The 19291-nt window shown below is 48.0% G+C and overlaps 8 protein-coding genes across 8 annotated transcripts; 6 read left to right on the top strand and 2 right to left on the bottom strand.

Annotated features, from left to right (window-relative positions):
• Positions 1-260: 260 nt before the first annotated feature.
• LACBIDRAFT_296488 (uncharacterized protein) lies at positions 261-2251 on the top strand (the record flags this gene model as incomplete). The annotated part of the gene is made up of 2 exons (XM_001880430.1): positions 261-685; positions 748-2251. The coding sequence occupies 2 exons, from the start codon at positions 261-263 to the stop codon at positions 2249-2251; spliced, it is 1929 nt and encodes a 642-aa protein (XP_001880465.1).
• Positions 2252-3757: 1506 nt separating this feature from the next.
• Positions 3758-6357, top strand: LACBIDRAFT_249450 (uncharacterized protein; the record flags this gene model as incomplete). Its single annotated transcript, XM_001880429.1, has 16 exons — positions 3758-3853; positions 3905-4096; positions 4142-4178; positions 4232-4353; positions 4402-4519; positions 4597-4664; positions 4716-4848; positions 4901-4941; positions 4992-5096; positions 5146-5305; positions 5357-5639; positions 5694-5782; positions 5834-5954; positions 6005-6098; positions 6149-6168; positions 6222-6357. Coding segments are annotated over 16 exons (1815 nt in total), but the record flags the coding sequence as incomplete, so codon positions are not given.
• Positions 6358-7793: 1436 nt separating this feature from the next.
• LACBIDRAFT_296486 (uncharacterized protein) lies at positions 7794-8861 on the top strand. The gene is made up of 7 exons (XM_001880428.1): positions 7794-7894; positions 7989-8028; positions 8117-8146; positions 8227-8404; positions 8457-8489; positions 8537-8659; positions 8713-8861. The coding sequence occupies exons 1-7, from the start codon at positions 7872-7874 to the stop codon at positions 8748-8750; spliced, it is 465 nt and encodes a 154-aa protein (XP_001880463.1). The 5' UTR covers positions 7794-7871; the 3' UTR covers positions 8751-8861.
• A 158-nt stretch (positions 8862-9019) lies between these two features.
• On the top strand, positions 9020-10722 carry LbPCC1 (HMG-box DNA-binding protein; the record flags this gene model as incomplete). The annotated part of the gene is made up of 2 exons (XM_001880427.1): positions 9020-9784; positions 9837-10722. The coding sequence occupies 2 exons, from the start codon at positions 9020-9022 to the stop codon at positions 10419-10421; spliced, it is 1350 nt and encodes a 449-aa protein (XP_001880462.1). The 3' UTR covers positions 10422-10722.
• Positions 10723-10949: 227 nt separating this feature from the next.
• LACBIDRAFT_184682 (uncharacterized protein) lies at positions 10950-12241 on the bottom strand (the record flags this gene model as incomplete). The annotated part of the gene is made up of 4 exons (XM_001880197.1): positions 10950-11146; positions 11200-11644; positions 11701-11896; positions 11946-12241. The coding sequence occupies 4 exons, from the start codon at positions 12239-12241 to the stop codon at positions 11043-11045; spliced, it is 1041 nt and encodes a 346-aa protein (XP_001880232.1). The 3' UTR covers positions 10950-11042.
• Positions 12242-12259: 18 nt separating this feature from the next.
• On the bottom strand, positions 12260-15520 carry LACBIDRAFT_296483 (uncharacterized protein; the record flags this gene model as incomplete). Its single annotated transcript, XM_001880196.1, has 15 exons — positions 12260-12554; positions 12606-12818; positions 12867-13090; positions 13139-13306; positions 13358-13622; positions 13668-13788; positions 13837-13918; positions 13967-14044; positions 14097-14242; positions 14301-14460; positions 14522-14712; positions 14766-15052; positions 15104-15216; positions 15269-15462; positions 15514-15520. The coding sequence occupies 15 exons, from the start codon at positions 15518-15520 to the stop codon at positions 12260-12262; spliced, it is 2544 nt and encodes an 847-aa protein (XP_001880231.1).
• A 91-nt stretch (positions 15521-15611) lies between these two features.
• Positions 15612-17234, top strand: LACBIDRAFT_294087 (uncharacterized protein; the record flags this gene model as incomplete). The annotated part of the gene is made up of 5 exons (XM_001880426.1): positions 15612-15763; positions 15818-15863; positions 16103-16256; positions 16349-16409; positions 16462-17234. The coding sequence occupies 5 exons, from the start codon at positions 15612-15614 to the stop codon at positions 16841-16843; spliced, it is 795 nt and encodes a 264-aa protein (XP_001880461.1). The 3' UTR covers positions 16844-17234.
• LACBIDRAFT_326534 (uncharacterized protein) lies at positions 17184-18299 on the top strand (the record flags this gene model as incomplete). Its single annotated transcript, XM_001880425.1, has 6 exons — positions 17184-17189; positions 17247-17417; positions 17490-17597; positions 17653-17725; positions 17778-17847; positions 17903-18299. 6 exons carry the CDS (start codon positions 17184-17186, stop codon positions 18297-18299), a joined length of 825 nt encoding a protein of 274 aa, XP_001880460.1.
• Positions 18300-19291: the final 992 nt, after the last annotated feature.

The raw sequence follows: 19291 nt of genomic DNA, 5'->3' as shown, positions 1-19291 counted from the left end.
GCGTAGTTGGTGGAGTAGAGAAGGTGTCGGTGTCGGGAGAGAGAAGGCCTGCCATTGTTGAAGCACAAGGTGTGTTGCGAGAGTTTCTTTTAAATGATTTGATGCATGAAAGGCCTTAAATGTTGCTGTCGCCGTCGCCGTCGCTGTTGCCGTCGCCGTCGTTGTCTAAGCAATGTGAATGAGCGACGGATCTCACGGGCCGGAGACTGTACATGCCACTGTCGGACATTCGCTCAATTGACCACTAATATGTTGTCACTATGGTAGACTTTACTCTCACCACAACCACCATAAATCGTCTACTCAGACCTCTGCGGAATAGATGCGTTGCATTCGCAAAGTCTCAAAATCTACCACCGCCTCTGCACACATACTCTACTAGGGATCCAGTTCACGTTGATGTCCCACCGCTCTCGATCTTACACCCACCAGATAAGCTCGGTATCCGAATTCATTTCGAGAAGCATGCACTTGACCTTTTGGATCTCTCTCGCAAGATTTATGCCATACGCGACTCTTTCAGGGATATTCTCTTCAAGATGCCCAACATATTGCCAGCACCAACAGAATTCCCAACCTCTGCGAGTCTTGTTGCCATCTGCTCTGTAGTTGTTGGGCAAAATATAGACTGTGATGCTGACGAGGCCAATGAAATTTATGAAGCTGTCCCTATGCAATACCGCGGGTGAGAATTTAGCAACCTCAAAACATACAATGTCTACTGATTACCACTTGTCCACGATGCAGATGGACTCTTGCCTCGCACGCTGTAGAAATCGTTCTAGCGTCATGCCCTCATCACCCAACGTTGCTTCGCATTTTGCTCGATTTCTGCTTGAGTCACCGACTTGCTCACAATGCACAAGCTCTCCTTCAAGCTCTCTTGCTTTGTGCCGTCCGCCCAACGCCAGTTATCCCGCCCCTGTGTCATCCTCTACATTCTTCCTTCTTACTGGATATTGAGGGTCAATGGACCTGCGCTGGCTTCTCGAAGTACCAGTTTACTAGTGCTCTGCTCACTGCATTGGGCACTGTAACGAGCGCAGACGCATGGGCATCGAAAGCAGTTGAAGTATATGGCAAAGCAGCCTGTAAAACTCATTTTCACTCGTTCCTGGACTTGGCAACTGCTCTTGTGGACTTCATTTCACGACAAGTTCGGGTATGCGATCAGCGGAAGGAGGACACGCTAAAGGTCGAGGGACTACTCAAAAGTCTATGCGGATGGGTGAACGTTTTGTCCAAAGGCTATTTTCCTTTGGATCGTGTAAACGTTGCGCTGGAGGACTGCCTTTCTCTTTCAGAGTTGATTGCCGTCATTTGTTCCCTCTTGATACCGACACAAGCTCTTGGAATTTCTACATTGAATCTCTCAACCTTCGTCGTAAAAATATCAACTCAGTGGCTGGTGTTCTTTCCGACGTCAGTTCACACAGGAAGAGTTGTGCAAAGCCTTCGGCGATTAGTACCGGAAACAACAGCATACTCTCATCTCATTCATTCTGTCTACTCCAGCGGTGACGTTCGCGATTGTCACAAGATGGTACACAGATATGCTTCGGCATTGCGTTCTAGTGGCCTTTTGCATCTAGAGGCATCCTTGTGGGCTTGTGCGTTGCGCCATCTTGAACGACCAGGACCTGATGATATCGCTATAAGCAAAATTAACCCTGCGCGCTTGGAAGATTACCGCCAGCGGTTGATTCATATTGTTGATGAAGCTGAGAGCCGGTGTTTCGGCGGCCCCAACCCCTCCCTAGCGATGGGTTCTCAATCGCTGCCTCTAAATCCGATCCAACTGGAGGAGGGGAAATCAGAAAGCTTGACACCTGTCATGTTGAACTGTCACTGGGAGTGGGAGTCCGCGATTGGCTGTTGGATGCGCAAACGCGATACTCGATCCCCTCCCAAAAAGAGACGCAGAATGGCAGTGGATGCCAGCTGCACAGTAAAAGAGGTCCGCTCAAGCGTCAATCCTAAGCGGTTGGTTCCTCCGCCTCTTGGTGTTCATGCTTTGACAGCTACACAATCGCCGTCTCATAATTTCTCCTCTCTTCTGGCGGATGCATTTACGAAGAGGGCCAACCTTCATCGAAAGCCAACGAGAAGAGATTCAATCCGAACGAGTACTACAATGCCCAATGATAAATATCGACCTCCATCATGCCCTACCTTGTCAAGACAAGACCACTTACCATCAGACGACGCTATGGACCTTTTTACATATCCTCAGTCGTCGCCATCTCGTTAACCAACATACGTCATATACTTTACAATGTTGCACATGGTAGGAAAATCATAGGGCTGGCAGTTTTAATATTCAGTTGGGCTGTGTGGTAGCGGAGTTCAAAATTGCAAAGTCAAAGGCATGCATGTTCTGAAGTATTCCTCTAAGTATGTCTTCGAAAGCGAAAAATATCAGGCTTCCATTGGCCGATACCCTCCGCGATTTGGCTCTCCTCCGCGCTTCTGATTTGGATGTAGCTTCAATTCTGGCCCGGGAAGACACGCAGTGCAGTCCTCACCCGTCTAACACATTTGATGGATCTCGCGAGTTTATTCACATTTGTCGGAGGGTATTGAAATTACATGATTCTGGAGGAGTTGACATCCAGGGGGAAAAGGTAGAGGTGGTTAGAAACAAACTCGAAGGTTTAATGGATGGTCTTTGACGAAGTATGAATTTCTATAAATTTCGTGTCGATGTTTCTGATTGTGAGTATTGTAGTGGATTACATCAGAAACACGTGGTGGTACCAGTACAAAATAAATTGTTTTCTTCCTCTTCTTCAGCGGCTTGTCGGAAGCGACGGTGACGGCAGTCATGTTTCTCGCTGACCTCGCCTTCCCTGTCTTTGTCTTACGAGTCCTCTCCCCAGCAGTCGTTTTCATCGCTGCTGTATCTCTTTTCTTCTCACATGCCCCATCTCCTACATCTCCCTCACCCATCACTTCTGTCATCGTCGCCAATACCGTTCCTCGCCGGGCTTCTATTCTCCTGCTATTGACCCTTCTCTCTTTTACTTTCCTTTTAGACGGGCTCGCTTTCGTTGTTTACACCCTTATTGACAAGCAATGGCCCCACCACACCGGTATTCCAATCAATACCGTCGTAGGCCTTGCCGCGTTTTCAGGTTTGGCCGCACTGGGAGCATGGAAGGACATCCATGGAGTTCCAGTCTGGTCTTTGAGAAGGATAAAGGGTGTCATTGGCGCGGCTTTGGTTTTTGACATTATCCTTGTTGTAATCCTTGGCTTTCGCTTACAGAATGGTATGATAGGCACTCCAAATTTTCATTTCAACGAGCTGATTCTCCCTCTCCCAGCACCGCCTCATATTCCGGAAAAACCTTCGATTGCAATTCCCGCTTTGCTTCATGTCGCCTTTCCTGCCTTTCGTGTGTTGCTCCTCGTATCGCTGTTCGCATCCCTTGTGTCACCTCGCATTGTGTACACCTCTGTACAAACAGAAGAGGACGTTCCTGGGATAGGAGCGACTGCATCTTCGTTTCTTTTGCCTCCGGAATCAAATGGTCAGCCATCGACTGGTCTGTCTCCTGTTGCTGGACTCGTCGGAGATACCTCAAGTAAATATGGCACTTTCCGCGATACGCGCTCCAATTTGCAGCGATCGGCTCCAGCAACTCGAGCAGCTACCCCTGCCTTGTCTACTGGTCCAGATTCCAAGGTATGCAGGTCGGATACCCATGTAATTCCTTGAGCTTACTCTCCCAAGTCTGATGTCAAGTCAGAAATTTCGCATGAGCCAACTTGGGCAGAACTTTGGAAACGCATTCGTCGGCTCTCGCCCTATTTGTGGCCACACAAGAATGGATACCTCCAATTGCTTGCCGTATGTAGAACCTTTCTTTGTTGTTGTCGACGGTCTTGACAACCAGGATAGATGTTGTGCATCTTCATTCTGGTGCTTGGCCGTGTCATTAACCCCGTCATGCCGATTGTTCTTGGTGAACTTGTTAGTGTTCTTGAAGGTCAATCGAAGAGATCCCCTTGGCCACTCTTGTTTGGATATGTCGGCCTCCGATTCTTGCAAGGAAGTGGCGGGTTAGCTGCGATTCGTGACGTACGTTATTATGTCTGTAACACTGGTATTTTCTCATCTCAATTTCTTGTAATACAGTGTCTTTGGGCCCCAGTGATGCAATATTCCGATAGCGGTCTGACTCCTTTCACCACTAAATCTCCCTTTCTCAGACAGATTTGTTTTTAGAAATGTCCCAGCTATCCTTCGACCATCTGCTGAATCTTTCTTTCGCCTGGCACACTCGCCGTAAGACTGGAGAAATTTTGCGCGTTCTTGACCGTGGTGCCGCCATCAATCACACATTTGAGGTGCTTTTTACTCAGATCATATTGGCTCTCTTAACTGATGACAGGCAGCTCCTCTTATTCAACATTGCTCCGACTTTTGTTGACATATTAGTGGCTCTCGTTGCCTTTTGTATCCTCTTTGATTGGACCCTCGCATGCGTGATTTTCCTCGTCATGTTTGCATATGGTAAGTCTCTTCCTGCTTTCCATCCATGTTTTCAGTCATCGAGAATACTTCTTACCTCTATCTCCGTGATCCACTAGTTGCGGCAAGCGTGATTCTTACTCAGTGGAGAACCAGGCTCAGACGCCAGATGAATGATCGTGATGTTGTACGTTTCTATCTATTGCTGCCATCGCATGGTCTCATTCCCGTGCATCAGTTGACTCGCGGAATCCACACTGACTGTCTTCTCAATTACGAGACAGTCAAGTACTTCGGGGGAGAAGAACACGAAGGAGGCCGATACAGGGAAGCTATTCGGGAATACCAGGCTTTAGAATATAAGGTTATCGGTACGTATCACGGCTTGCCACGTCTTCAGCGTGCTGATGTCCGTCAACCCAGTCTCCTTGAACCTCTTGAATTTGGTCCAGAATTCCATCATCGTGAGTATCTTGGGCCGCGCCAGTCTTCGACTCATTTGCCTGTTTTATAGACCATCGGTCTATTGATTGGATCTTTAATCGTCGTTCGTGGGATCATCGCCAAGGGAGAACCCCACGCTAGCAAATTTGTCATATTTATCACCTATCTCGCACAGGTTGGTATCTTTTACTAGATCCTGTCTTTTATGGCTAACCTGGGACTAGTTGTATACACCTTTAAATCAGCTGGGCTACATCTATCGATCAGTAAATCAGTCGCTTGTCGACACGGAACGTCTTTTGGCATTATTAAATGAACCAACGGAGGTCAACGACAAGCCTAACGCGCCAGAACTCATGGTCACTGCTGGAGAAATAGAGTTTGGTGTGTGAATCTTCCATTCTCTGTTTCTGGAAATGCTCACGTCGGCTGAAGAAAACGTCAACTTTTCGTACGACTTTCGAACAACGGCGCTAAACGGAGTGTCATTCAAGGTTCCTAAAGGTTCTTCAGTGGCTCTTGTGGGCGAGTCGGGGGCTGGCAAGTCGACCATCTTACGGTTGCTCTATCGATTTTACGACCTTCAGGATGGAGGTGGAAGGATTTTGATTGATGGTCAGGATATCAGGGACGTAACACAGAAAAGTTTGCGCCAAGCGATCGGTGTGGTGCCACAAGACTCCGTTTTATTCAACTCGAGCATTGCGTACAATATTGGGTATGTCAGCCTCTCAGTTGACAAGTATGCCCCTGATGTTAATCATTTGCCAAGATATGGAAAGTTCGGCTCCTCCTCCGAAGAGATCGAAGCAGCCGCGAGGTCCGCCCAGATGCACGAACGCATCATGAGCTTCCCAGACGGTAATCTGAGATTTGTGCGTACGTTACGCGATTACTTATATCGAAACGTAGGATACGCCACAAAAGTCGGCGAGCGTGGTGTAAGGTTGAGTGGTGGAGAGAAGCAGAGAGTTGCGATTGCGAGGACTTTATTAAAAAATCCTCCAATTCTACTTCTGGATGAGGCTACAAGGTACGTTATCTCCAGATTTCTGACCAGTCACCTGAATTCATCATACCTAGCGCACTGGATACCTCTACAGAGAAAGACATCCAGAAAGCTCTTCAGAATCTCATGAAGGGAAGGTCTTCATTGTCGATTGCCCACCGCCTCTCCGTTAGTCTCATCGATTGCATACTGATATCTCTCACTGAACATTTTGATAGACCATTGCCTCTGCGGACTTGTAAGTTTTATGTTTTATGTAGTTGGGTGGTTGCTTTACCCACAACAATGCAGAATCTTGGTCCTTAAGGATGGCCATATCGTCGAACAGGGCACACACAAAGAGCTGATGGCTCTCGATGGAATATTCGCTTCGATGTGGGCCGATCAGGTTTCTTCTACTGAGGATCCTCCCGTCTCCATCGGTGAAAGCAGTGTAAAGAAGGAGGCGTCTGCTTACGATGTTGAAACCACGGATTTTAATGATGAAGTCTCACCAGAGGATCCTATTGTTATTGCAGGTCCTGCATTGGTGGACGACGTGTTGGATCCGTTGAACGACCTTCCCGCTAGCATTGCTCAGGAAGATTCGCCAGATAACACAGACCCGCCTAAACCGGAAGAACTCGATCTTTCCACATTGGCCGTCTCTACCCCCGTGGCCTTCCCTTCCCCCGTAGCCTTTCCTTCTTCTGAGCCTTCACTCGATTTTGTGGCTGTAGAGACAGATGTTCCCAGATTAACTTCGGTTCCCATTGCAAGTCCGATACCCGTTACACCCGTTTCCTCACAGGTGGTTCAATTTCCTACAGAGGCTACATCGGAAACCACCGAACGTCAGCCAGAGCGGGTGATATCCCCCACGCCTGGTGTTACATTTGGAGCCGATGTTCTCTCTCAGCCCTCTCGTACCGGAACACCGGATGTAGACGCCGAGCCCAAGCGAAAGCGCATCTCATCCCAGAATTTCCAGCGACTGGCGCGAAGGATCTCACTTACAACTCGCCGTCAGAGCTCATCGTCTTCTATCTTGCCAAGCTCGATCATCCCTGGGTTGAAGCGGGATCAGTCTCCGAGGGTGTCTACTGATGAGGGAACACGTGGTGAGAGTAGCAGGAGCGCTCATGAGAGTCCTGCTGGCAGCATCAAAGGTGATGACAAAGGTTGGCTGAGGAAGAAGGAGAAGAGTAAAAAAGGTGGATTATGAGTTGGGATACGATTTTCATGACCGTTATGACGAATTTTACGATTAAATAGTCGGCTGTCCGTTCTACCAAGTTGCTACCAAGTACTACTCATCTACATTGCATATATGTTTGTTCAAGGTCTGAAACTTAGCACGAATTGTGACTGACCACTTTCTCAAATCCGACAACTCAATCTAAATTTCAATTTGCTCTTCCATGGATTGAAATCCCTATCAGGCTGTTTGTGAGCGAAATTTGGTCTTTTGCTCTTCCTGCAAACAGCACCTCATCTCGCTCTCTAAAAAAAGTTAGTTCAACATTCACATATCATTTAAATATACTTGAGAAGTTTTAGAATAAACAGTCAAGCCGATCCGGAGGGATCTGAGGGAACATTCCATGACTTTTGTTTGTCTGGTGTGATGAAAAGCACGAAGTCATGTCCCCACAACACAAATTGTTGGGTCTCTCTCTAAAATTTTAAAATGATGAATTTCATGTAGAAATACACCTTCTGTGAACATTTCAAGGTCCCAACGCAAGTGGAGGGCAAATCTGCAGTTTCAAACTCCTGAACCTTAATGTTTACAGGTGTATACATCGGAGTGCGAATCTGGGATGGAGGGTATATATAAGACCCTTGCGATCGAGAATGCCTCCTTCCTTCCTTCTTTTCAACCTCCACTGTCCTTCGTCCTGAGTTTCGGTCTCGGTTTCGTTCAGGTCTCGTGTTACAGGTTCTGCTATTGTATTAGCCATGTCTGCAAAAGTTTATGTTGGGTCAGTCTGTGCCTTCGTATCGGTGTTCCTCAAGTGCTTCTCCTGATCATCGATGGGAGGAGCCCAACTAATAGTTATTTGATACCTGGTGTAGCAATTTGAGTTGGAACACGACGGATGACACGCTTCGCCAAGTCAGTATAATACCTGGGCTGCATACCTGGAATCTCATTGCCTCTTGTGTTGTTCGTGTTGTCTTATCGAATATGATTCAAATTATAGGCATTTTCCGAATTCGGCCAGGTTCTTGATGTGCGCTATTATATCTTACTGGACGATGCCTGGGCCATTGGCTCTGCGCATGTAAGAAGAATAAGCTGATACTCGTCTAGTCCATCGTCATGCGCGACCGCGATACTGGTCGGTCCCGTGGATTTGGATTTGTGACGTTCAGCTCCGGCCAGGAGGCCGATGCTGCGATCGGTGGTTTGAATGAACAGGAACTTGATGGGCGACGCATCAAGGTCAACCTTGCTAACGCCAGGGGTGGAGGCGGAGGTGGTGGAGGAGGTCTGTGTATCTGAAGCATTTTCCACGTTACGCTTCTGACTTCAGCGCACAGGATACTCTGGTGGTGGCGGAGGTGGCTATGGCGGTAAGTGTGATTTAACGGGCCACAAATAATTTACCAAGTGAATTCAGGAGGTTCAGGAGGCGGCTACTCTGGCGGCGGCGGCTATGGCGGGCAAAGCGGTGGATATGGACAACAAGGCGGCGGCGGCGGCTATGGGGGCCAACAGGGTGGCTACAGTCAAGGCGGATACGGTGAGCACAAGATAAATCTACACAAGGACTGTGTCTAATACAAAGGGGTACAGGCGGTTATCAAGGTGGAGGAGGAGGCGGCGGGTATTAGGCGCCTTTGGCTTTAGCTTGACAGTGTCTTCTTTTTTGCTGTGTACTTGTATCGATCGTCAATCTTGAACGTCACGTGCATTCATAAACAAATGAAAATATGGACCTACAATTACGGCCATAAGGGGATCAACAATATTCAACAGCAATCAACAGTTTTCTCTCACTCTTCCATCATCCTCTTCATTTTTATCTCTTCGTCGTCGTCGTTTGCGACGTCCACAACCCCTTCACGTCGCCATCATTAACGACTTCACTCCTGTTCCCTCAATGGCTGGGCCCATTCGTACCAAGCATCCCACCCCTCCAACTTCTGTCGTTCATGCTCCTCGCCCGCCAAATGCCTGGATCATTTATCGTTCAGAGAAAACGAAGATGATTACGGCTCGTGCTGCGGGCCAACCCCCTCCACCCCAAGGAATGGTGTCCAAAATGATCTCCGCCATGTGGAAAGACGAGCCGGCGGCGACGCGTGCCATCTATGAGCGACGCGCTGATGAGAAAAAGGCTGAGCATCAGAAGCAATACCCAGGTTATCGCTTTCAACCCAAAAAGAAGGAGGAGAAAGAGGCTGCTCGTGTCAAGCGAAAGCAGGAAAAGGACAACGAACGTCTAGCTAAACGCACTCGTCCCACTGTCCGCATCACGTCTGCGAGTGCTGTCCCGGCCACCATCGCGAATGCTGCTCCGCTTCTATATGCCCCCCACACCCTATATCCACAGGTGGATTCATCGCAGTCTCAGCAACAGGTGTATGCACAATATGGACCATTTGGTACATCACCTCCACTCTCCATTTCTTCGTCGCCCAACGAAAGTAGTCCTCTTTCAGACGCTGCTTATCCATCGGACGACCAGCAAGTTGCCCAATCTTCCAATAATGGCGTCAACGTCCAAGCCTGCCACGGTCTTGGCCACAATAACCTTTTTGGCACGACCTCATCTTCTTTGATGACCTCGAGTGTCATGACATCCACCACAACTTTATCTACCCAAGACTGGCACAGTGGCCAATCCTCTTCGAGCAACACCTCTGTACGTGACCAAAACATTTTTGTAGACATAGCCTTACCATTTACTCTCTCAGATACCATTATCCTTCGACATACCCCCCATGCCGCCTCAGCCATGGTATAACCCGACTGTTGAAGACTCACTTCAAGCGCTGTTGTCAGCGACAGACGACCCTTCCATTTTTCAAGTTCACAACTTTGACGCGAATTCTCTCAACGCCAACCCTACCGGTCAGCTTGAGCTATCCATTGGACAGATCCCCACAAACTATGAAGCCGAATCATACTTTGGAAACTCTTTCAATGGATTCGGATTTAACTTGCATGGTTATGGCTCTGAAGGGCAGATGGCGTCCACCGACCAATCCGACTTCTCATTCTTCTCCCCGGACATGGCCCTGTCAGATATGGGCTCTTTCGCCGGCGAAGAATTTATCACTTATGATGACTCCGTTCCTCTCTCATCCATGCCACCCACCCCTTCCACCCAACTCCAAGTCGTTTCAGAGCACGAAATCCACCACCCAACTCCATATGTGCCACCTGCAGGTGCTGTACACTCCTCCAATCGCCGCGCCGCCGGTAGTTGGAAAATATCTGCTGTGCCTGACTCGCCCATTGAGCACAACCCGCTCGCCTGGGGTGTACCAGCAAACTAGAAAGTTTCAACTCCCTTATTTTTGTTTATCAATCTCGATCTCGATGCTTTTTCTTCTGTTTTCTTAATCTTTGCTATCTTGCTTATCCTGCTTTTGCTTTGCACATAGGTTATCTTTGCTGTCTGCTTGACGATGTCGATCGACCATCTTTCTGGTTTATCTCACCCTACTATTATCATGAACCCTTGCTACCATTAGGATTGACCCCTAGTTTATACTACGCTTTACACAACCAACCACATCTGTATACCTTTATCTCCCCCGTCCACATCTGCATGCATTATGACCCCTTGCATTATTTTATTATTTCATCCCCTGCAATGTACTTTACAACGAAAATGAAAACGTATCACCTGTACTTTTTGTTGTGGGCATTGACCCTGATAATACGAAGCAACGAACAATGGGCAATACTTTTCACACTCATTGTTCTTTGCCATTGTCCTTTACAAGATTTGATGCCACAATAAACAATCTCACAGTTCAAACCTCGCTTCGAACACCTGATTATCTGAGCGCAAATTAATTGGGTACCACTAACGCGCCTATTACATACAGGTCATGCAACGTGTTTGTAGGCATTTCCGAATCAATGCGCCACAAATATGTCCTACGTTTGTTTCAACCAGGAGGAAGTAGACTTGCATCAACCCCGCCACCTTCTTCCAGCGGAACAGTGTCGTCCTCATCTGTCCTGATAGGAGTCCTCGGCATAGCCATCAATCCTGGAATCCAGAGTCAGGGTCACGCTGCAATCATAGCTGGAAACGACTGGTACCTGTACGAGCTGCTTCAAGAATTCCAAAGGGTTTGAGCAAGTTCAAGAAGGCTTCCACCCTCGTCGTCTTTGCAGTGAGTTCCACAATCACACTATTTTCACTGACATCGACAATCTTGGCTCCAAACTGCTTTGCCAGAACAGAAATAGAATGAAGATGTTGATGCTTGAGGCGAAGAGCCTGGGATGGCGTGATTGGGGATGCAGATGATTCACTGAATTGGTTCGGGTGTGCGCTACGCTCAAAATTATGCGCTAGTGCGGTTTCACGCTCCATTTTCGAAGAGTCATCGTGATTGAAGATAGCTCTCCTTGGCTCATGAGAGGGTCCGCCGACGAGTTGTTCCTCCAAGTATTCAGGACCGAGGATGGATACCTTGGCAAGCAGGAGTTCTCTTGAAATGACATTGGTCTCGGTATAGTCCAAGACAGCCCAAACAGGCACCTTGCAATGAACCGTCAGAAGAGCAATCCCAAACAATGAAAAAGAGACAGACGCACGAGGTCCTCCAATTGCCGTCTCGCCTGTTCGACAACGCCATCTTGTCCATTGAGGACAATACACATCCGACTAAGGTCGCGAATTTCTGTGCGACAAACAACTAATGAATCGATATTGAACCCTCTGCCAGCGAGAATTCCTGACACTCGGGAAAGAACCCCGGGTTCATTCTGCACAAGGCAGTTCAAAATATGTCTAGGGAGGTAGTTTTCAGAAGAGTATTGAAAATGTTGGAAAGGCATACTTTTTGAAAGGTTGGAGACTTGGAGGTGGGGTATTGTAAAGAATGTTGGTAACAGCCTCTTCCGCGCTCCTGGACCGTGGCAAGTCAGTAGCTGGGAGCGGTGGCGGGCGTAGTCTTTGCGACCTCTTGTAGTCGAGAGCAGAAGTTGAGTCGTCAATGGGCTTGGGAGGTTGGGGTGGTCGCAAGTTGTCCGGACGGCGGACGTAGGACGTGGAAGAGAAGAGACGCAAAGAAATGACTGGCGACGCTGTGCGCGACGGTGACAAGATATTTTTGTAGATTCGAAGGGCCGCCATGGGAGTCACAAAAAAAGTCTACTCTAGCTTATGTAATTTCATTACACTTCGAGCGAGCTTCAAATATTCAACCCCTTCGTCCTCCTCAGACACCTTTTCCCAGTGCGTCAGTCCACCATCTATAAGCGTCAAAGCTTCTTCTTCGGTGTGTTCATCCAGCCATCTCACATACTCCGCCGCCTGCCAGCCGTGCAACTCATGAGGCAACGGCATAGGCGAACGCACCAGAATGTGATGTAGCACAATCAGAACTGGCAGCCCAGCAGTATGCTGCGCCGAGGAAAGCTGACTGTTTTCAAGGAACAAGAGTGGTCTGGCTTATTTATGAGCGTCTGCCCTTTCATTAGTGAAAATTGAATTTCACCGCATCGCGCGAAGGGCCCGGTATTCATCACCAATGCCCTCAAGGCTCCCTCCACGCTTGTTTTGTGTTCCACCTGTTAAAAAAGCGCTTAACGCAAACTCTAATTCAGTCATGTCGCTTGTCATCTGAAGCTTGCCACTTTCTCCGAGGGGGTTGGCAATCGAAATGTGCAGCAGGAAAATCTTGATGGTATATTTCACAATCGAGACCGTCCTGTGACAATGGTCAATAAGAACACTGGGTAGGGGGTAAGACACCCACCATGACCAACCAGAGTCATCAATGTCATATCTACTGATGATCTCCGCCTTGATGAATGCGAGTTTCTCCGTTAGCTCCTTCATGTAGGGGCTGGAACCCCCTGACATGGGATCTACGGACTTTGCGAAATCGATTCGATGCAGCTTGGCAATAACCGCACTGAGCTCACGCCGTATGGCGGTTTTCATGGGGTCGATGAGATTCTCGTAAGCTTGGCGCAGTTTCTGGAGAACCTTTCAATATCGATCAGATTGTCGACTCTCAAAACCGACCTGTATGCTTGGCTGGAGCAAGTTGAAAGTTAGTGGTGAGTGTTCATTGCCAAGTTTGACAAGTCGCGACCATGTTTGTTCGAGGAAGGTAGCGAGATGAGCGTTAGATACTTGTTGTGGTGTCGCAGACAGTCCCAATAATGACACAGCACTCCGGTCTCTCACTGTCTGGTGATGCGAATAAGAATAATGCACAGCACAGGCAGAGGAAGCTCATACCACACCATCCACCCTCGATAGTGTCAACTCTAAACAAGAAACGGTATTTTTGGCAACAGCTTTGACCAATAGTGGATCAAATTTAGCCGAATCTAGTTCATTCACAATCGTGCGTGCCAGATTAATCCCCTCACTTGATCCTGGAGGCATTCGGTTTCCACCAGCAAAAGCCTGGCCTGCCGCTTCGTTCATCCTGTTGGTCGATCTCGAGAGATACATGGATTCGATGTTTGACAAAGCACGCAGAACCAAAATAGCTTCCGGGCTGCAACTTGTCAGCAAGCAATACTAACTCAGACAAAATAATTACCTCTGATAAGCATCAATATAAATTGTGTCGGTTTGAACAGCAATTTTGCCAAAAAAATCGTGAAACAGGCGTAGCAATTTGGGATAACCCGAGCTAAGAGTTTGTTGGAGAAAACTTGATGCTGTCGCGCCGATCAATGGGTAAATCAAGAGAGTATGATACTAAAAACCTTTTGCCGAATCTCGCAAGTGCTTCTCAAGTGATCGACTCAGGGAAGTCCAAAAAATTGCACTAGGCGTGTTCTCCAGGAGCTGGACAACAGGTCAACGTTTGCAGTGCATGGCAACTGATTGGCGCACCTTCATTGCCTCGTCAAGAAATATGACATGTGTGGTGATATCTTTCTTCAACTTTAAAACTTTCTCCAGTGCATTTACCTAGCGTGATGCAATAATTGGAGATGAAGGCATACAAGAAGACTAGTCTTACTTTTATGCAACAATCTGCCATTGCTTGGAACATAGCCTCTAGTCGAAGCCAGAGTGCTGCAGTCCACTGAGGTGCAGTTACGTTTGTCGGCTCTGTTCTGACTCGTGATCGATAAATTTGTGGGGATGGAGGATTACTTCCCGAGTCTGAAGGGAGACTCGTCATCAAATGTGATACTGAAAATGACATTCGAACGAGGATCACCTTTACTCACTACATCTTTCGATATCTTTGATAAATCAAACGCCCCTCGTATCCTGTCATCCACTGTATGGGAAAGATCAGATACCAAATTCTGCACAAGTGATGGCAAGACCCTAAGATTGAATGCTATTTGAAGAGATGATGCTAAAAGTGTTTGATTCTGTTGAGGTGATGCAATGTTCGCTGTGTAAAAAAAAACATGGCAGGCAGTAAACACTCACCAATGTTGAAAGACCCATCACCACCATGTTCTCCATCTCGTTAGTCACTTTCGAGCGAGCTTCTTCAATAAAAGTGACACGTGCTGCGACGACGGTGATCGAACGTAATGAAGATGGGTCCGAAATGTCAATCTGACCCCCGTCAATTGATGCCTGTTTCGAGTGATGTGCCAGTCCGTCCAGCAATGTCGCTACAGAGCCTACTTACTCAGCGAAATCAAACGAAGAAAGGAAATGGTTTGACCTAGTTCTGCTATGCTCAAGGCAGCTTTTGCCACCACGCGTTCTTTTTCGTTTTCAGAATCATGGCTCAAGCCTTCAGATGTTAACGGGATGGCATCATCGCTGATGGAGGTGGTGCTGGTGTCTGGACCTATTCCGCGCATTTCGTTCATTTGCACTTGTAGTCTTCGGGAAAGTATGATAAAACGAGATGTACGACGGAGAACGTCACAGGCCTGTTGAAGCTTCTTTAGTCTTGATACCAACGTTTGCAGTGAATCGCAAGGAACATGAACTTTGAGACGAAGCCTATAGAGGAAAACAATTGGTACTTTGCAGATAAAAAAACGCCAGTCTTACTTTTCAACAGACGCATTCAAATCTGACAAATTGGAGCGAACCGAAGAAAGTGATCCCGAGAGCGCGTTTGCACTGGCGGCTTGCAAGAGAAACTGTTCGTGGTGAGCGGTAACCTGTGATTGAGATGAGACCTTTGATTGAGTATCGGAGGCGTCAAAGGCGGACTAATTGCTTTATTTGCTTTGCCACATCGTCAATTCCAGATGTAAGTTTTGAAATGGCGACAGAGATGTCCTCCTTTGCAATGGGGTCCTGTATAGACAGCTTTGTGTACTTTTGGTCTGGATAGGGCTCGCCCGCAAGAATTGCATTTGCGTATTCATTTGGGTTAAAATCTGGAGTGGCAAAGACGGAGTAATCTGGAGACGACGATGAGCAGGAATGAAAACAGGGACTTTGACGCGACTGACCAGACATTGAAGTGGAGTGCAAGGATTATGTCATCACTCCAATCAATGCACTATAAGTACCATGCTAGTCTTAAGCGCGCCTCTTCTCCACAACTATCATGGCCTACGGCTACTACAAACAGAGTAATAGACCAGGTTGGGGGACAAGCCAGGTAATGCCCTTCACTTCCCTCTTGCAAACCCCTTTCACTCTCGTACTAGTATCAGTTTGGGCCTCCACCGACCCCAAACTTTCAACCTCAACCCTCATGTAAGTCACGGCGTCTCCTCAACACGAGGCACTTGAATCTCACCTATATATCAGGGGGAGGCATGGACTTCTATCGCGCCCACGCTCCAAGTCCCGATCCGTGAGCACGACATGCAGACTACTCTCTCCTCCAGTCACTTTCTTATCCCAGGTTTTGATAGGTCTCTTTTTGACCACGCTTGGAGCAGGGTCAGGGATTATAGGCCCTCAACTATTGATTCCGGAGGCGTCGGAATGCATGAAGCGAGACACTGGCATCGTCGTGCATATGGTGGAATGGTTGGTCGACTTCCACGTCTATTCAATTATACCGTACTTGGTCTGACTCGCGATGCTTAGAACGAGCTCAGCCTCATGTCTCCTACGGAAATAGGACATGCAGCAGCTTACGAAGCTTATCGTACTTGGACCCATAACAGCTCTATTCGTGAACCCCTGAGCAGCGATTTCGAGAGGCAGAGGGAAGGATTCATTGGTCTTGCAGTCGCAGAAGGTGTGTTGCTCCAAGTCCGCTCTTGGGACTTGCCAACTGATCCTCTTTGTAGCTGCTCGCTTGTTGAATTATTCTTCACGGCAAATGGATAGCTATGCCCAAATGGCAGCGTCAGACGCCGCAGCCCATACCGCTTCATATATCTTCTACGAGGTTAGTGCCAGCAAGACCTTCACAATAGATGGCTGACTGTTTTTATCTTTAGGATCGTGGGGGAGGAGATGGTGGGCGTCGCTCCCGTTCCCGACACAGGGATGACTTCCACGACGACCCTTATGCTTATGATGACGATCGGGTTTATTCACGCTCACGCTCCGGCCATCGGCATCGCTCTCACTCTCGTCACCGTTCTCACTCTTCTCAACATCATATGTCTTTTCCTGGCACTGCGTACTCTTCTTCCATGGGAGGATATCAAGGGCAATCAGCTGGTTCCTATGGATCTTACGGTGGAGGGATGCAGATACCTAGCATTGGAAATTCTTATCCTCCTGGAACTCCGTATTATCCCAATGGCGGGATGCACATGGGAGTGGGCTCAGCATATGGCTCAGCATATGAAGGGTCTTCGATGCCCTTGGGGATGAGCCCTTCCATGTACCATGACCCGTCCATGCCGATGGGTGTTTCGCCCTCCATGCCGATGGGCGTCTCCCCGTCGTATCAGGGCTCATCAATGCCCATGGTCATACCAGGCCATTCCAGAAGCCACAGTTCTTCTGTGTCGTACCCACAAGCTTATATGGGATCTGCGATGAGCGCGGGCATGCCTGTTGGAGTACCACCATCGCAAACGATAGTGATACACAAACCGCGCAAAAAACACAAGCATCGCAGCCATCATCGACGTTCAAGAAGCTCTGACCCAGCGTATTATTAGGCAGCGAATATGTATTGGATTGAAACTACCCTTGTATTATGTTAACCATGTGTGTGTGTAGGATAATGACGCCAATGCATCCTTGGCTGTGTGTACTATAATATGGGAAGGCTGTGAAATGCCTGAAACTTGCCTCGTCTTCCTGGAGTCTCCTGGTTGCATCGCCTTTTGATGACCCACAATTTGCCATCAGAATTCTCGGCTCAGGCGCTGGTCCGCCGGAGCACTGCCTTGGTTACCTGTTCCGAATGGCCGAAAGACCATATAATGCGGAGCCCTCTGTGATGTCTCCTTGATAGGCTGGTCCTAACCCCCACGCACGCACACAAGCTCTCCCCAATTTATCTCAAGAGTTGACCTCTATTCAACGACCTTTTACGACGCACACATCCTTATTCAACATGACGACCGTTACCACTCGCACATTTTGCTGCTGCATTCCCGTCCGCGCTGGCGTTATCGTGAGTTGAACACGCATGTGGTTTGAGTATCTGACTAATTTCGCCCTCCTCCCAGTTACTCGGCCTCCTCGGTTTACTAGGAGGTGGTGCCGTCTCTGTAGTCGGAATTATTAACCTGAAAAAAGATGGTATGGCCGTTTTCTTTTCTTTTTTGTGAATCAAAAGCTGACTGCTGTTCAGAGGGTAGCAGAAATGCGACCATCATTCAGATCGTTGTCTATATCACCTTGACCATCCTTTCAATTTTCGGGTACATTATCTCTCCGGATCAGTTTTGAGCGCAGCTGATTTATATCTCCCCCCAGTCTGATTGGTGCCATCGGCAGGAAACTCACTCTTGTCCGAGTTTATTTTGGAATGCTCGTGGCCCATCTCATTTTCAGCATGGCTGGTGGCATGTATGCGATCCACAAGAGCTTCAAAGACGCACCCAAGTACATCAAAGAGTGTGCTAGTGGTTCTGCAGACCCCGCCCTCCTCAAGAGTTGCCAAGATGGGGCTAAATTGGTGAAAGGTGTCATGGTTGGAGTGTTCATCGTTGCGTGGCTGGTTGAAATTTGTAAGGTTTTTCAAAAGCCCGATCGCCAGAGGTCTCTAACCGTGATGTATCCAGGGGCTTGCTTGATCGTCTACAACTATAATGTGCAGTTGGCTGAGGAAGACGCCAACCGTCATCTTGTCAAGGACACAGAGGCATGGTAGACATATGTAGTTCTACGAATCTCGCACCTGAATTTCGTTATCAGCAATATAATGAAACCTGAATAATATGAACTGAAAGTTCCCCACAGTTCGCTAGGATCCACCACAACAACGTTTATGTAATTGTTCGATTCAAAATTTGCGTGCATATCTGGTACATGGGCGAGACCTACTTCACACTATGTTAACATACAACCCCACTGCAGGTGTCGGTATTCTAATTGTAATAGCAGAGAACTTGGTATTCCTGAGAGACAACTTCAGTTGTAGTCATGCTAAAGAGTTTGCTTCTTACTTTGATCTGTTTCTCACCTCCATCATACGGGATTACGGCACCTTAGTGGAGGCATAAGGAGATTGTTTCTCGGATACAGAGATACAAGGCGCACCGTCAAGTCTTTCGCTTGCTTTACCTGGGTGTTCAGCACCTTTATGGGGCGCCTTGGCAATGTAAATGGGAGTACCATCCGGCTCACGACCACCTTCAACTGGTCTGGCGCCGAGAGCCGCAAGATTAAGCCTGCCATGAGCCGACACCCAGCGAAGTCCTTGCATGTTACCAACGAGGATCTCGTAAGTATCGAGCTGACGTCGCAAAATCAATATAAACATGATGGTGAGCGACGTTGTCTCTTACTTGAATCTCTTTGTCCTTGAAGCCAATAACCGCTCCTTTCTTGAACACGTCGGACGCCTTACCAACGACTTGAAGGACGATTCCATGTCAGGTAGGACTAGCCGCAGGATAAAAAAATGAGAACTAACTGAGGCCCCCCTGTCACGTATGGTTACATTGGGCAAGACGACCCCAGTCCGAAGATGAACATACCTCATAAAACGCCCTGCAAATATACAAAGTCCAGGACTTTTCTCTACCGACTTGAATAGCGCCGGCCGGAATGTTTTTCCCCTGGTTCAAGACCCAATTTGCGGGACCACCCCCTTGTTGATAGAAGTAGGCAGTACGCGATTTGGCTTCCTCCAACCAGTTG

This window comes from Laccaria bicolor, genomic scaffold (genome assembly GCF_000143565.1).
Source record: "Laccaria bicolor S238N-H82 LACBIscaffold_10 genomic scaffold, whole genome shotgun sequence".
Lineage (NCBI taxonomy): Eukaryota > Fungi > Basidiomycota > Agaricomycetes > Agaricales > Hydnangiaceae > Laccaria > Laccaria bicolor.
Note: the sequence above shows the minus strand (reverse complement) of the source record. Positions and strands in the feature narration are given on the sequence as shown.